The sequence below is a fragment of the Hippocampus guttulatus genome, chromosome 5, assembly GCF_054856545.1.
Source record: "Hippocampus guttulatus isolate MCC_2025c chromosome 5, RoL_Hgut_1.0, whole genome shotgun sequence".
Lineage (NCBI taxonomy): Eukaryota > Metazoa > Chordata > Actinopteri > Syngnathiformes > Syngnathidae > Hippocampus > Hippocampus guttulatus.
In genome coordinates, this window is record NC_141265.1 from 7038488 (window position 1) to 7053638 (window position 15151).

General features: G+C 43.0%; 1 protein-coding gene across 4 annotated transcripts in view; it reads right to left on the reverse strand.

The window, feature by feature from the left end:
- wscd2 (WSC domain sialate O sulfotransferase 2) overlaps positions 1–15151 on the reverse strand; it is a 49830-nt gene that overhangs the window by 11668 nt on the left and 23011 nt on the right. Inside the window, exons 2-5 of one of the 4 annotated variants that reach the window (XM_086111864.1) lie at positions 7110–7179; positions 6388–6964; positions 2832–2946; positions 943–1127 (exon numbers count right to left, since the gene is read on the reverse strand). In XM_086111864.1, the coding sequence (XP_085967990.1) occupies positions 943–1127; positions 2832–2946; positions 6388–6769 (682 nt within the window). In that variant the 5' untranslated portion in view covers positions 6770–6964; positions 7110–7179. Of the gene's footprint in view, positions 1–942; positions 1128–2831; positions 2947–6387; positions 7288–15151 lie in introns of all 4 variants that reach the window. The other 3 variants (XM_086111860.1, XM_086111862.1, XM_086111863.1) reach the window with 3 other exon arrangements.

Sequence of the window (15151 nt, forward strand, 5' to 3'; positions counted from 1 at the left end):
GGTATGCTGTATGTTCAATTTATCCATTTTGACTGTGAGAATAAAAAAAAAAATCCTGTTCGTTTCATGGCTTTGTCAAGCGGCTAGCGCAACAATATTATTTCCTCTTGATTTTTGTTTTCACCGTGGCTCACATGACAGAGAAGGGTCGGAGGTGACGACGTGTCGCGCTGACTAAGCAACGAGAAAAAAAAGCAGAAACGAAAATAATAAACAAAGAGCTTTATATGCGAAAGGATGGTTGCAATAATCACGATTGAGGTGTTTGAAATGTCCTTGCAGCAAGATGCCACCCTGCAGTGTGTTACATTTGCTCTTCTAATATTACATTCAACTGCATGAAGCGCTTCCTGCCGCTGGAATTTGAAGGAATCTCCAACAAAGCAACTTCTCCACACACAGCCCACACTCTGAAAGAAGAAACAAGGTTCCGTCCCTATTTCCGATAATCAGCCTTTACTGCCATCACCTCGGTTGTAAAACAGCAGGCGGCGAGTGTTTAGGATGCAGACCACGGCATGCTGGGGGAGGCAGGTTGCACATCTCTCCCAGGGAAGAAGTAAACACGACAGGGCAGCCGGCTCCCAAATGTGGCATTAACATCCACTAAAACAAATATTTCCCCTTAAAACGGGCCATTGTGTTACATTTCAGGAGCCACATTACATCTCTGCGGTCACGGCGAGTTATTGTTAGCTCATCCTCGGCCGGGTAAAACTGTTGAAATGAACGTGGATCTGATTTCTTAGGGAGAGATTTTTATTGCTTCCCTCTGTTGCTCGGGTAGAGGAGGCGAGACAGATGCATAGTGCTATAGGTAATAATGAAGAAAGCGGTTAAGATAATCGTTCTCATCTCCAAAATGCCATTCCTCCCTTGATAGTGGAGAGCCCCGCGAGTATATCGAGCCGCACGTGGCTGCAATGAAGGGGATTTTCTCACGGCGCCGTGTCGAGTCCTGGCTCAGCTCCAGCCTGTAGATGGATAGCCGGTTGGCTCCTCCGCACATGTTGCTCTTTTCGCCTTTGCACTCCATGTTGCATTCACTCTCCGAAGCGTTGGCCGTCTGAATCTTGTGACCGCAGTAGCACTCTGCTCCAAACTCCAAACCTGCGAACATGTAACCTCTGCACGCAGACAAGGAAGAACGATCTACCGTCATTAGTAAAGTCGAAGAGGAGAGCGTTAATGACCTGAGCATTCATTACATCTTAATCCTTCCCTGGTTAATGTCGACTCATATTGAGAGCAACTGTAGTCAATAAAAGCAAATAAATGATCATCCACAGAGGGTGTTGAAGTACACATAAGAACACGTCCAGACTTTATTTTGGAACATCTCTCTCTCTCTTTTGCCGACTGAAGATGAACGCCGTTATACATGCTAAGAGGTTTGGAGCCAAGGCCAATTATAAATGATTGCGGTAGTCTTTAAAAAGCTTTGCTCCTGTGGCCCTTCCCTCTGTCGACTTGAGTCCCAAGAGGCCTTTCGGATGCAATTAGAAACCCTTCACACAGGATAGCCCCACACCCTCCAGCCCTGCCAATCAAACCCGAACCTCTGTACGCCATTATATGCCGCCGCTTCTCATTTGTTTGTCTCCTTTTATTAAAACCGCGCTCTAGAAATAGCGGGTGGGCCGGCCGGCTGCAGAAAGCCAGCGTGAGGAGAAAAGCATCTGAAAACGAGCGGCTCGCTGCACCTATTCTGCACTCGGCGAATCAGCGATGGGTGTAATTCAGTGCATTCGATAGAGCCGTCCCCGCTATTCCTCGGGGGAGGAAGAGAGGCGAGAGAAAGACGGCGGAGGAGAAGAGAAGGCAGGAAGTGAGCGGAGAAATGGAGGAGAGAGAGCAGAGCTCAAAGGGAAACAATGAGCACTGATTAAACTGATTGGAATGACTGGAAGGAAAAGGCACAGCTCTTCTAATAGTGGACCTTTATGCAGATTGTCAAAGCCAAATGTAGCATCGACTCCTGAATGGAGGTGAATACTCGACTTGACTGTAGAGAGTGACACAAGTGCTGTATATATGTTAAAAAATAAATAAAAGAAACACGGCCAACAGGGCAACATTTAATGTTCTCACGAAACCTGGCTGCAGGTATTTTCCCAGTTCAGAGAGATGTGTTCAGTTCTAGCCCGCAGTCGGCCGACTAAATTATCACAAAGGTGATGGAGGGTGAGGTTCAGGCCCGGCGAGTCGATTTCATCGACAGCAAAAGTCAGAAAAAACATTTCTTCGCCGAGCATTGTGCACACTGGCTCTCAGGCCTCTCATAAACAAAAAGACTTTCCGCCACCAGGCACACAAACACAAGTACGAGAGTGAAGGTTTGAAAGCAGGTGCTTAACGATATATACGCTCACTCACGAGGCCCTTTTCATTCGGTACCGCTGTACGGCCTTTTCCCGCTGGAGAAATGCACGACTCTAATCTGAGAGGCATCATGACTCTACAGTACATAAAGTAACCTCGTTAATAATAATCCGCAGTGTTCAACTTGGCTAATAATACAGCTCTGAAGCTCATTAGATTGCAAGTAATGTTTTTTTTATGATATGATGACTTGCTACACAGCACAGTAAAGGAGGTAGAAGCTGCTCAGAAGTACAGTAGTGTCCTCAGACACGTGGCCGTGTTTTTCAGTGGGTGGTGTTTACAAGCATATATCCAGCACCTCTAATGAGGGAGAGCCTTTTAATCAGCCTCTCTGAATTTACATCAGCTCATCTGGACAATCCATTTGAATTCATATCTTGGCCTGACAAGGAGTACTTGGATGAGTGGGGGTTTTTTTCCTTTATTTTTGGGGAGGATTTTCATACCTTTCGGCGCAGTTGTCTTGGCAACGGAATACAGTCATTTTTTTGTAATCAAAAAACGAAACTCCTTTTAAGGCCCTCTTTTGTGTTGAATCGACGTAGCAGCCAATATACTTTGCTGTGGATAAAAAAAAAAGAAAAAAGACAAAAGGTTAAATCAGTGAGCTAAATGTGCAGTAAGACAGACAGGTTCAATGAATGCGCGGACGTATATAAACAGTATATACATTGTGCAGTGTATCCCTGGCATAAGAATGAATTCCAGCTCTGCAAAACAGACCCTTTTGTCTCACTTCACATTCATGTATTAAGTGAGGAGTTCAAACTGGGGCAGGATCTTTATTTATTTATAAAGACACACACCCCCTTCTAGTGGCCAGAAAGTGTAGTGGCCCCTCTCTACCTTTTTTGGAAGGTGTGTGTGTGTGTGTGTGTGCGTGTGTGTGTGTGGCAGGGTGGGGGCTGGAGCTTCATTGAACTTGTGGCTTCTTCTTCAACGACCAGACCGGCAGAGCTGGGCTGAACCTTCAGCAACCAATCCTTTTGCCATCTGTGCTGTGCCATTACCCCTCTAAGCCGCCGCTAATAGCTAAATGGCTCAGCATTGTCTTGGTCCCCGCATTAGTTTAATTGTTGTGGTTTTAAGCTTCTTATTTAAGCCGCATGCGGTGCCAAGGGTCTATAATCTTCCTAGTAACTACTGTTCAGATGGGGAAAAAAATTCAATACATCAAATGCAGATTATAGGATAGAGAAAACTGTCGTTCACCAAATTCCTCAAATTGCGTCAGGCTGCAAGCTGATATTATAACTCATCCCACAGTTCATCCTTTCCTCCACTCTACCGGCTCCTCTCTTCGAATGTCGCCGTAATTCAGCTTTATTCAGCCTTCCCTTCCGCCTCTCACCATGTCACCCGATTCCTATTTCCGCACTACATCCCGTGCGATTGCGCCGCGCAGCGCGAACGTGTTCATGTGTGCTGCGGCGATAGCCTGAGCCGTAATATTCCCCTCCAAATGAGATTCCGAGCCAGTGAGAATGGGTGCAGTCGGAGTGAGAGGAGGCTAAAAGTCTCTTAACTCCTCCATAACAGGATTCTGAAGATGGTTACGGAGTAATGAGAGGGCCTGGATGTAAAACGACGAGAGCAATGCCAATGCATTCAAGCTGCTAAGTACTCTATCATCACGTTCCGCTGCAGTGCTACGAGGTTTGAAATTTGCGGGGAAAAGGGGACGGGCAGGGGGGGGGGGGGGGGATCGAAAAGACCTTGGTTTAATCAGATAACCTGGCGCTTCGGTGTACAGAGTAAACATGTTGGCTTCCAAGGCCTTCCTGTGGAGAAAAACACCTTCCTTCCTTGCCGGCATATGAAATAATGATATATCGTCTGAGTGCCGGCTTACTAAAATGAGCAAAGCTTTTGTAGTGGAATAACATTTTTATGTCCTCCAGCAGACTGATCCTCCCCTGCCTCACAAAGGTCTCACGCACGTCTCACCTCAACAAAACAGCCGCCACATTTTAGACTGCCACCATTTGTCTGTTTGAATTCTGCCATGTTATTCAATCATAATAACGGAACGTCTGCCTGCGCTGTTAATCGGGGCAAACGTGAAAGCCGCGCACCACAATGGCGCGCGCGGGGGCAATCCGTGCTTTTTGATATCTATTTTAGAGATGCTATGAATGAATGAATAAAAATACACAAAGCGAACGTGTTATCTCCCCCTCAGTGGAAGTTGAGGGGAGTCTAGAGTGACTTGAAGTGATAAAACGAGCATGCACATTATACAATACAAAATACAGCCATTTTCTCATTGTCCTACACAAAATGACTTTCAGCTGGAGAGGTTAGTCGCCTTGCTGAATGCTAATGGCGCCACCGCAGTGCTTTGGCGTGCCTGCACACTTTTAGCAACAGTGATGGAAGGGACCTGAGGTGCTTCATTAAGAATTCGGACACTTCTCATGAGCAATCTTAGAACACTTGCGGAGACGGAAAAAGAAGGACATCATGTCAGATTGTATTTATTGTTCATCTTGTCACTCAGGTTAGCCCAATTTGTCATCCTGTTGAGTGTGCTTTGAAATGACTTCATTTCAGAGAGGAATCGTGTGCGTTTTGTTTTTTAATTGTTATTGGAAAATGTTATGCCTATGACCAAATGTAAGATAAGACCATTAAAAAGGACGATTTTTCTAATCCCACATGATATAAGTTCGTATGCAGCCGTTTTTGTAATAATAATAACAATAATAAGAATAATAATATCCATGCATTTTTGATGCCATTTATTCCAGTGATTTCCACCCACTGTGCAGTGAAACATAAAGTACTAATTGAGTAATTATCAGGAAAATATCCAAATTTACTTCATCGGTCAGAACTATTTCTTATTTCTTCACCTAATGTTTCCTTTTCAGCAGCATCTAGTGGCAGGCAAGATGGCGAAATGCTCTTCCATTAGCTGCACGGCGGTGCAATTAAGCCGTGGATGACAGTTTTGATTGGTGTTGTGCCGCAAGATATTTCAAATAAAAAATATGTGCTATAGTTAAGTGAAGGTTGGAAAGCACTAACGTATCCAGCTGCATGGACGGCAGGGCCGGAAGCGCTACATTGCGAAGGGCCCATTAATAAATATTTACGCAATCTGCTGCAGCACACAATGTTTAATTTTGACCCGGCAGACGTGAGTGAGATGGACAGAAAAGAGGACAAATATCTAAAATTGCCAAAAGTGAATGACTACAATCAGCTAAATTAACCAACGGTTAAGTTAAATTCGACACTCACAAGCTTTGCCGGGATATTGATGTTATTAAATGTCAGTTACGGAGCCTGAACAGACACTTGCCTCCTAAAATAAGCCTCTTAGAGCAAGTTTTATGAAGCGCCGCAGTGAGGGAAATTTGCAGCCACCAAGTTTATGAAGATGCCGTGAACCTTGCTATTAAGTTATTTAGATGTTGTGATTCTTCAGCTGTCTGAGTAGCAGCGCCGCAGCACAGCTGAAGGAAGCACGGCGGAGCAGAACTCTCAAGAGGTTTTCGCAAATGAGATCTTAATCGTCGTCATGGTGCTCGCCCGACTTACAACACGGCTACAAATGTTTAATCATGATCATTTTGTGTGGTTTGTAATCAGAGATGACTTTGGATCGATGTTGCATTAACATACAGCGGTTGAAAACGCTGCCAGGGTATGTATAATGTATAAGAACATTAAAAATGCCGAATCATCTGATAATTTGTTGGAAAATGTAATTAGGCACTTCACAAACACAAGATGGAATTATTATTGAAATGGTTACAATTAGTTGCTTGATTACAAGAATTTCCACAGATTAATTAGCACATGGTGATGATTCTCCTTTTTCAAAGTGGGCCGGTGAGGGAGAAAATGTGATTTATGGTCTCTGTTGTGAAGAGGCGCGGTATTAGTTTGATTCCTGTTCATTAATTTTGCCTGCAAGACAGTATACACGGCGAGCGAAATATGCAAACTTCACTGCTTATGTACGTGACTACAATCTGTTGGAGTGCAACCCACCTCTTGCGTCGTCCGTCTCTTTCGCGTTGCGGGCTTTCGCCGCAGGGCTCCACTTGTTGGTGTGGTCTCCAGCTTTGCCTTCTTTTATCTGCCCTGCCTTTTTTTTCCACATGGGGGCGTAACCCCGTCCATGCCTGCGAGTCTCCTTAAATACTCTCACGATTCCCAGCCCTCCACTGTCTGACGATGTGATCTGGCTGCCCATCTCAGAAGCCACCACGGTGTATATACGCATCTCTCGCTTTCCGCAACAGCTGTCGCCGCCAATGCCGGCGTGCAGGAAGACGAGGCTTCCGGCTGTCAGGTAGAGCAAGCTGAGGGTGAAGAAGCGGATCGGTTTCCTGCGGAAATAACGCTGGATCTTCAGCAGAGGTTTGGCCATGCTGGCTCAGCCTGCCACTGGAGCGCGTCGGCCCGGTGACCAACACTCATAAAGCAGAAGACTTCGGAACAGTTCCCCCTGCTTCCCAGCGGCCGAAAATCTTCATAAAAATGTAAACCGTTGGGAGGTGTTAATCTGGTACGAAGGTCATCCAAACGACGGCATGAAGAATCCTCCTCCGTGTGCGTCTTGAGTCTCGAGAGGAAAAAAAAACAAACTTGAACCTGTCAGGTTCTTATATTCATGCGAGTGGAATTGTCTGCTGGTTCCTGTTGACAGCAAAGCTCAGAGTGCTTGCTCCGCACATCCAGAATGAAAAGAGTGAAAGATGATCACTCACCACCGCTTCCACGATAGTTATCAGCCTACAGAAATGCCATCCCGGCACCGCTGCGGCACTTTCTCCCACACTGTGCGACAAGAAGAGGGTTTTATTTAGTGGCCGGGTTGAAATCCTTTCACCTTTGAGTGGACGGTTCTTCACGGGAATCCAAGGGAGTCATGGCGTGACTAACCATCTGCAGAAAGGACACAAAAATTGAGGAATAAGTGGAGCGGAGTGGGCTTTTTCGCATGAGCAACACCAAATGACTTCCGCCAACCTCTGAAACAGCGTGGCAAACGCAGTAAAAAAAAAATAAAAAAAGAAAGCAATCCAGGCAATTAAAAAAAAAAAAAACAGTGAAAGTGTTATTATTCAAAAAGGCGGAAAGCTTCACTTCAAGGAGCTGAAGTTGTACAAGTACGTTGTCTTTCATAAACTGGGTTAAGCCGGAAGGGAAAAAAACAAAAACAAAACTCTACCCTTTGGCACTTTCGCTAATATCTTTTGGGAGTGGGACTGCGCAGAAATTAAAAACATTCTCAGTCAAGATGACGAGGTGATGATAATGTTTAGAGACTGAAGAGGCATTTACAACATTTGAGAGACTCGACAGCAATGTTAAAAAGCTCTTTACAAGTGAAACGCTGCAAGTGTTCAATTCAAAGATGAGATTCGGCAAAATAATGTGATATAACAACATATTTTGACTGCAAGTATCTGCGTGAAGTCAAAAGCACGTTATTCACAATTATATCTGTGAGTTTTTATGATTTTGCCCGGCGCATTTTACACAGCACCACAATGGATTTCGAACGAAATAATCAACAGGGCAAGGTCACCATTACAGTTGGTAATGGTATGGTCATTTACTCTGTTTGTCTGTGATTGACTGGCAAGAAGCTGACTACCCCTATTCAGGAGGGTTAAGCCCCCCCCCCCCCCACACAACCCTCAACAGGATAAAGGATACAAAAAAAATGGATGAATGGATATTACGATCCCTTCAGGATAAATTCTCCTTGCTGCATATATTTTTGTTGCACAGCGCGTAGAGAACCAGACCACACACATGCAAAGAGAAATGCGAGAGTGATGGGATGCACAAAAGGTGACTGTGCCTCTGAGCCCAGCTCAAGGGCACCCCGACAGTAGTGAGGATGCAGAACAGCATTTTTGCGCAGCGGGACTCGAAAGAGCAAAGCACAAGCCCTTCTGGATGAGCTACAGCCACGACCAAATTTTTAATTCAAGAGGTTTCACAATAAATCATTCACCATTCAGGAATTGAAACCTTTTGACATAGAATATGCTAGTTATTTGCGAGTGATCTTTCGTTATACTTCATCTGTGTTTGTCACAAACACGGATGGCACATCTTGATTCATATGGAGCCAAATGTACCTTAGAATCAGTCTCAAGACTGTGCCTCACACAGTTAATGACACAGTACACACTAAAATACGGTACAATAAATTTCATAACCAAGAAAGTACTTTGTAGAAACAATGGCCTGTGAACGTTTCCATTTGCTCTGGAAAATTCTGTTGAGTTTAACCCTTTCATGCACTCTGGAACCTGATAACATGATAAGCTGTCCACTGTAGTAACCGTTGTCCCCGAAAGGGTTAAACTCTCTCTTTCTCTCTCTCTCTCCCTCTCTCGCTAGCTAGCCCACCGATAGCTAGCTAGCTCGCTAGGTCGGCTGGCATGGCTGAGTGGAAGAGTGGTTGTCTTTCAATCGGCTTTGATCCCCAGCCCGTGACCATGCTGAAGTGTTCTTGAGTAAGATACAGAACCCCCAGTTGCTCCTGAAGCTTGTGTAGGTGAAGGAGGAGTTAGTGTGAAGTCCTTTGAGTGCCTTGTAGGCGAAAAAGTGCCTAACAAGTGAAAGCCCGTTTATCCATCCAGCTGCCCATAATTATTTACTGTTTTATCGTTTCAAAAATAAGTATAAAGTAAAAGATATAAAGGTTATCTTATGCGCGTATAATCTATCATAGGCATATTGGTGCATTTGTGTGGGAGTCCTGCAGCCTCCCTCGAAGAAGTTGCCTGTTCTGAGAAGAGTCCGGGAGGCGATAATTGGTAGGTGTAACACAACGCTCCACTGAGAATTTTCCAGGGTATTCAAGGGGACACTCAACTTAGTGACTCTTGTCTGCCACCGGGACAAATCTGCAGAGTGCTTGTCACCTGAGACCTCACTGTCATTGGCCCACCGGCACCCCCATCCGCACAGCTATTTTACCGTCTGCTGGGCAGCGTTCTGCAAAGACACCCCTCGCCCTGTTTGACTGCTAAATGGCTAAACTTTACTTGTGTGTCCTTACGAATAACTTTCATACATCTAAAAGGGTTTTGATTACTAATGTCTGCATTTTAATTGGGTTCACTGTGACCAAATATCTTTTCCAGGGTCAAATTCATTTCCAAAATGCCAAACACTAAATGTTGAACTTAAAAATGATGAGTGTCACAGGTCACTGCATCACTAAATCACTTTAATGGGGTCAGGCCAGCGGGATTTAAAATGTCCATTAGAGTCTCATTTGTTCATTTGAAAGGAAAAAAAATGGCAAAGAAATGCGCTGTCAGTGCTTAATTTGAGACTCTATGGCAGGGCTGTCCAAACTTTTTCCTCCGAGGGCCACATTCTGAAAAATCGAAGGACCACTTGCAATTTTTTTAAAAATTAATCAAGCACAGCCAAATCAGTCAATTAAGTAATTGCATCGTGTTTATTTATTACAGTGTTTTTTTCTGGAGGGGCTGCTACCTGAACAGATTTTTATAAGGCAAATAAATAAAAATGGATTTTGAGGTGGTCGAGATCCTGTATCCCATCAGAAAATATCAGGCCCTGCAGTGAACAGCGGCCAAATCCCATTTCTACATTCAGAACCCCCCCAAAAAAGCAATCTGTCATAGGATGACGATTTTTAAAGCAGTTACATGGTATGTGATGTGATGGGATGTTCACAATTTGAACAGCGAAAGGGGAGAAAAACACCTCTGCATGTAAACATTAGCTTCTAACCTACAGGTTATGATAACCCGAAATTCAGTGCCTCACAAAATTGGAATGTCACTTAAGACCAATAAAATAAGCCCATTCTAAGCACAAATATTAGGCTTCTGAGATGTATATTCATTTCTTTGCACTCGATAATTAGTTGGGTCTCCTTTTGTATGAAATGCTGCATCAAGATGAGGTGGAAAGGAAGTGATCAGATGTAGCAATGGTGCAATGGAAGCCGGGGTTGCTTTGAAGGCTGCCTTAAGGTCATCTGCATTGTTGGGTCTGGCGTCTCTCATCTTCTTCTTGACAGCACCCTTGAGATCGGCTTTAGCTCAGCTGACCAGTTAAGCACAACCAATACCCTGGTCATTGAACCCCAGCTTTTAGTACCTTTGGCAGTGCGTACAGGCGCCAGGTCCTGCTGGAAAATAAAATCAGTATCTCCAAATAGCTTGTCAGCAGAGGGAAGGATGAAGTGTTCTAGAATTTCATGGTAGATGACTGCGTTGAGTATGGACTTTTGAAAACACAATGTACTCAAAGCAGCAGATGGCATGGCACCCCAAATCATCACTAGCTGGCTGACAGTGGTAGTCCGGGCTTTAGTTGAGTGATAATGCACACAGCTCTCAAAGTGTGAGGATGGTGGCACCGTGTGTTCGAGCCTACAGGTGGGTGGATCATGTGGGGACCACCACTGTTAATCAAAGAAGTATAAATATCGTATTTTCCGCACTAAAAGGCGCACCTAAAAGCCTTCCATTTTCTTAAAAGCTCACAGCGCGCCTTAAAATCCGATGCGCCTTGTGTATGGTTATTATGGTAATATGTCAACCCCAAAATGGTTCCGTGCTAGAGACGTGCTTACAACACAGAGTTCAAACTTAAGGCGATCGGGTTACGCAGTTGAACAAGGAAATAGAGCAGCGGCAAGAGAGTTCAATGTTAACGAGTCAATGTTATAACTTGCTGTTGGTTCAGTGAACTGTGTCGCTGCCTTGTTAAATACGATTTACTGACGTCTGATCGTTCTGTTGGCATTTACTTGAGTGTAGCTCCATGTAACGGATGCATTGTAGATTGCGTCTTATAATGCGGTGCCTCCAATATATGAAAAAAATTACAAAATAGGCCATTCATTGAAGGTGCGCCTCATAATCCAGTGCACCTTTTAGTGTGGAAAATACGGTTCATGGCTTGTTGGCATTACAGAAAACAAACAAAAAAAAACTACCTCTGATGTTGTGCCAAGTGTGTCTACAATTTTATTAAAATAATGAAACTATTTTATGACTACAACTAGCTTCAACCACTTTCTATCCAACGTAGCTTTAGACGCAGCCGGCTAACACTGTGAAAGAGCTATCTTTCACCTCTCATTAATTATTGTGCTGTATGGTTTAAACCCTGCAAGGACTGAGGGTTAAAAAAACAAAACAAACAACAAAAAAAGGTATAATGGCTACAATGACTACAATGGCCTGGTGCAAACTTTGTCTTGCAGCCGGCTTAAGATGTATTCAGCAGACATGCGAAGTATTGATCTTATCGCGCACCCTGCCATTAAATGAATAAAAACAGTATATCATCCTTGGAATTATTGTTATCTGAAAGGTTTATGTATCCCTTCCACGCAAACAGCCTATGAGGCAATGAATCCCAAAACAATGAAGATGAGATGAATTTACATATAGAATACAGCTGTATAAATAGTTTGCAAACGAACTCCCACACTCTTTCTGTAACCATGGCAGTTTTTCAGCCCTGTGTCAGTACTTTGCCCACTGAGTGTACAAATGATTCATATTGCAAGACTAACTGGCTCAACAGTAAGCCGTTGTCGCAAATCCTGTAATTTGTTTGTCTTGGAGAAAAGTGAATCACAGCTCAGCGTGGGACCCTACAGTTGCCATGAATGAAACATGCGAACAAACATTGCACTTCATCATCGGAAACACTATTTAGACATTTACAGCAGCTTGCAGGACAAGAATTTAGTTTCATGTTTTAGCTTTCATTAGCCAGATATAGCTGAATGAGGAGGAAGAGCTTTGGTCATAAGGTCCATGTCGGATGAAAAGAGATGAAGAATCGTGGAGACAGCATTGCTATTCACTTTGCCGCTCACATTGTATAACAAGGCCACACACGCAGTTACATTACTGGTAAGATTTCAAAATCACCCACATTGAAAAATCTAATTTAACTTCAGATGAGACTGCTGCTGTAAGTCAGTTTTGTGTAATTTGACACTTCGTCTGGCCAGTTTGAACGCAAAAGTGCATTTTCGTTGAGAGTGTGATGCGTTATCACAGTGGTTACCATCTTTGGCTATTTGGTGGTGGCTGGGAAAATATCATAAGGAGTAGCAGTTTTTGATACAATAAATCATCTCTACTCCATCCTTTCTCAACTGGGGATTTCTGTATCCCCCTGCATACCTTGCAGCTTCAATGCTGGTGTCCCTCAGGGTTCAGTAACGGAGTTCTTGGTGGTTCCTCGATGGACTGAATTCCCTCAGCCATATGATTGCCATTGGTTATGATTTCTATACTCAACATTAACTCTCCTTCACACCCAATTAAAGATGAAATGGTATGAAAATTTCATAGAATTACAGTGATCGGAAATACTGCGGTGAAGAGGCACACTTAAAGCCTTGCAACAAGTGTCATTTTAAATCCAACAATATGCAACGAACAAGCAACCAAACTCTTGACAAAGCTGAAATTGTTAACAGCAACAGCCCAACTATATTATCACATATGTAACACCCCTACAAAATTTAATGATTAATGAAACGTAATGCAAACAGACTTGATGTTGAATTGGGGTGTTTATGTAGAATTTTGATTTGATATGTTGCTCCCAACCAGGTGACTTTTTAAAATACATTCTCAGGCATAGGATACATTTCTTTTATTTAAATATCTATTTATGCCTACATGTAGTGGTCGTGATTGTATATCTCCAGTTTCCGTGGTGAGCGTTGGTGCACCTGTTTCTGATTACTCTCTGCTGGCTATTTATGTGCAGCTGAAACCACAGGAAGACACCGTATCAAATTCATCGCCGAGCGCCACCGTCCCAGCGTATGTGTGTCCTGGTCTGGTGCTAGTTTCCTGTTGCCAGTGTTCTTGCAGTCGGGTTTGTTTGACCATCCTGTTAAACCTCGGAATCACTGTGACTTTTCTGGGGTATGGTGTTTTACGCCTTGCGTAGGTTTGATTCCGTGTGAAAAAAATGCTGCCGTCATTTGGGTTATCTTGTGTCAAGTTTCATAAGCACCGTAATGCATCTGCCATCTTCTTCTTTGTTATTGCCCCTTTTATGACCCCCCCGCCCCTCTTTTCTTCTTCTTTCTGTATTTGCTGCTGCCATAAAACAATGACGGTGGTACACTTCTTGGATACGCTAAACAATAGATAATTCAAACTTGAAACCAAAATCCGAATCATTTGAAGATATATTATTTAAAACACCTAACTTAACCAATGCTAATAAATACTACAAGATATTTTTTGTCTTTATGTTTACGAGTTATCCACAGTCACAATTAGGACTTCTTTGTGTGCTTGTTTAACTTTTAGAATAAGTGGAAATGATAACGTCCGAAGGGAAGCATGCACATTTTAGAGTGACGTTTGAACATCATAACACTGCCCCAGCTTGAAAAATTCAGCCTTACTCAAGGTAAAACCACAGTATCCTCCAGGAATACTGTGAGACACTTTAATGTATTCTAATAGTTTCTTAGCTTTGTCAATGACGAAGAACGCAGGGAATCGTCAAGGACATGATGAATCATGGAATTAGCCCCCTGTGCATGTACAGACCCCTTTTTTTAACAGCGCCCCATACAAAGTACGGTATTTCAAATGTGCTCCTAGATGCATATTCTCTATGAACATGTCACATATAAATTGCATTCAATTAGTCCAGAAAAGCAGCAACGAAAAATAAGTCACGACTTGACCGCATCTCTGGAAGAGCGAGAGGGAGGAAATGAAAGAGACGATGTGCCATGGAGGTCTTTTTGTCAAATCATGGCAATTACTGCAGCAGAACGGACATGAACCCACCGCCTGACCATTTATTCACATTCATATTAAATGAGCCAGCAAATATTTAATCATAGAGGATTTATGGGAGCTAACGTCAAAGTTCATCTTTGGTGAGCGGGCTGACAGCCAGCTCAGCTCATGCTCCAGGCAAATGGTGCCACAAGTCAACCCATAAATATTATTCGTATTCATCTCGGGACTCATTGTTGAATGGAGACTGGAGTTGAGCAAGATAGCACTACAGATCAACACCTCATCTGGTGTTCACGGGAACACAATATCACTTGTGTGACTGACGGCATCTCAATAAAAAGCTATCAAAATGTCATTTTGTGTCTGCAATTTCTGACATCTGAGCGTTTAACACGGAGATACGAGAGAATACAATGCAATGATGGAAATAGGGCACGATGAATATGTGTTAACGGCGAAAGTAATTTTTGGAGACAATAGCCTCTCGTGAACATTTTCATTGACCTTGGAAAACTCATTTCATTTTAAACAGAAAACCTGAACATGTAGCAGTTGCAGATTTTTAATCATTGGACTAATGTAGGCAATTAGAAGTTAATTTATAAGTCTGTCTTTCTAGCTATCTCTCTAGTTATCTAGAGAGTGTCAACTCTCTAGCTAGCTGTCTAGCTAGTTAAGTATCTACAGATTTTCATTTACCCTGGAAAATTCATTTCATTTTTAACAGAAAAGTTGAATCTAGAGCAGTTGCAGATTGTTTTTTTTTTGTCATCGGACTAATATCATCAAATTAGAAGTTATGAATTAATAATTATAATTCTTAATTTGTTATTCATAGGTAGATCTATTTAGCTATCACTCTAGTTAACTATCCAGCTAGATAAGTATCGACAGATGTTGTCAATTCCCAACTCACCATTTTTTCTTTTTTTTTGGTGAAAAAGGAATTTTTCATATGCGCCAAGACCCACCCCTGTGCAGATATGATGCCAGATGATTCG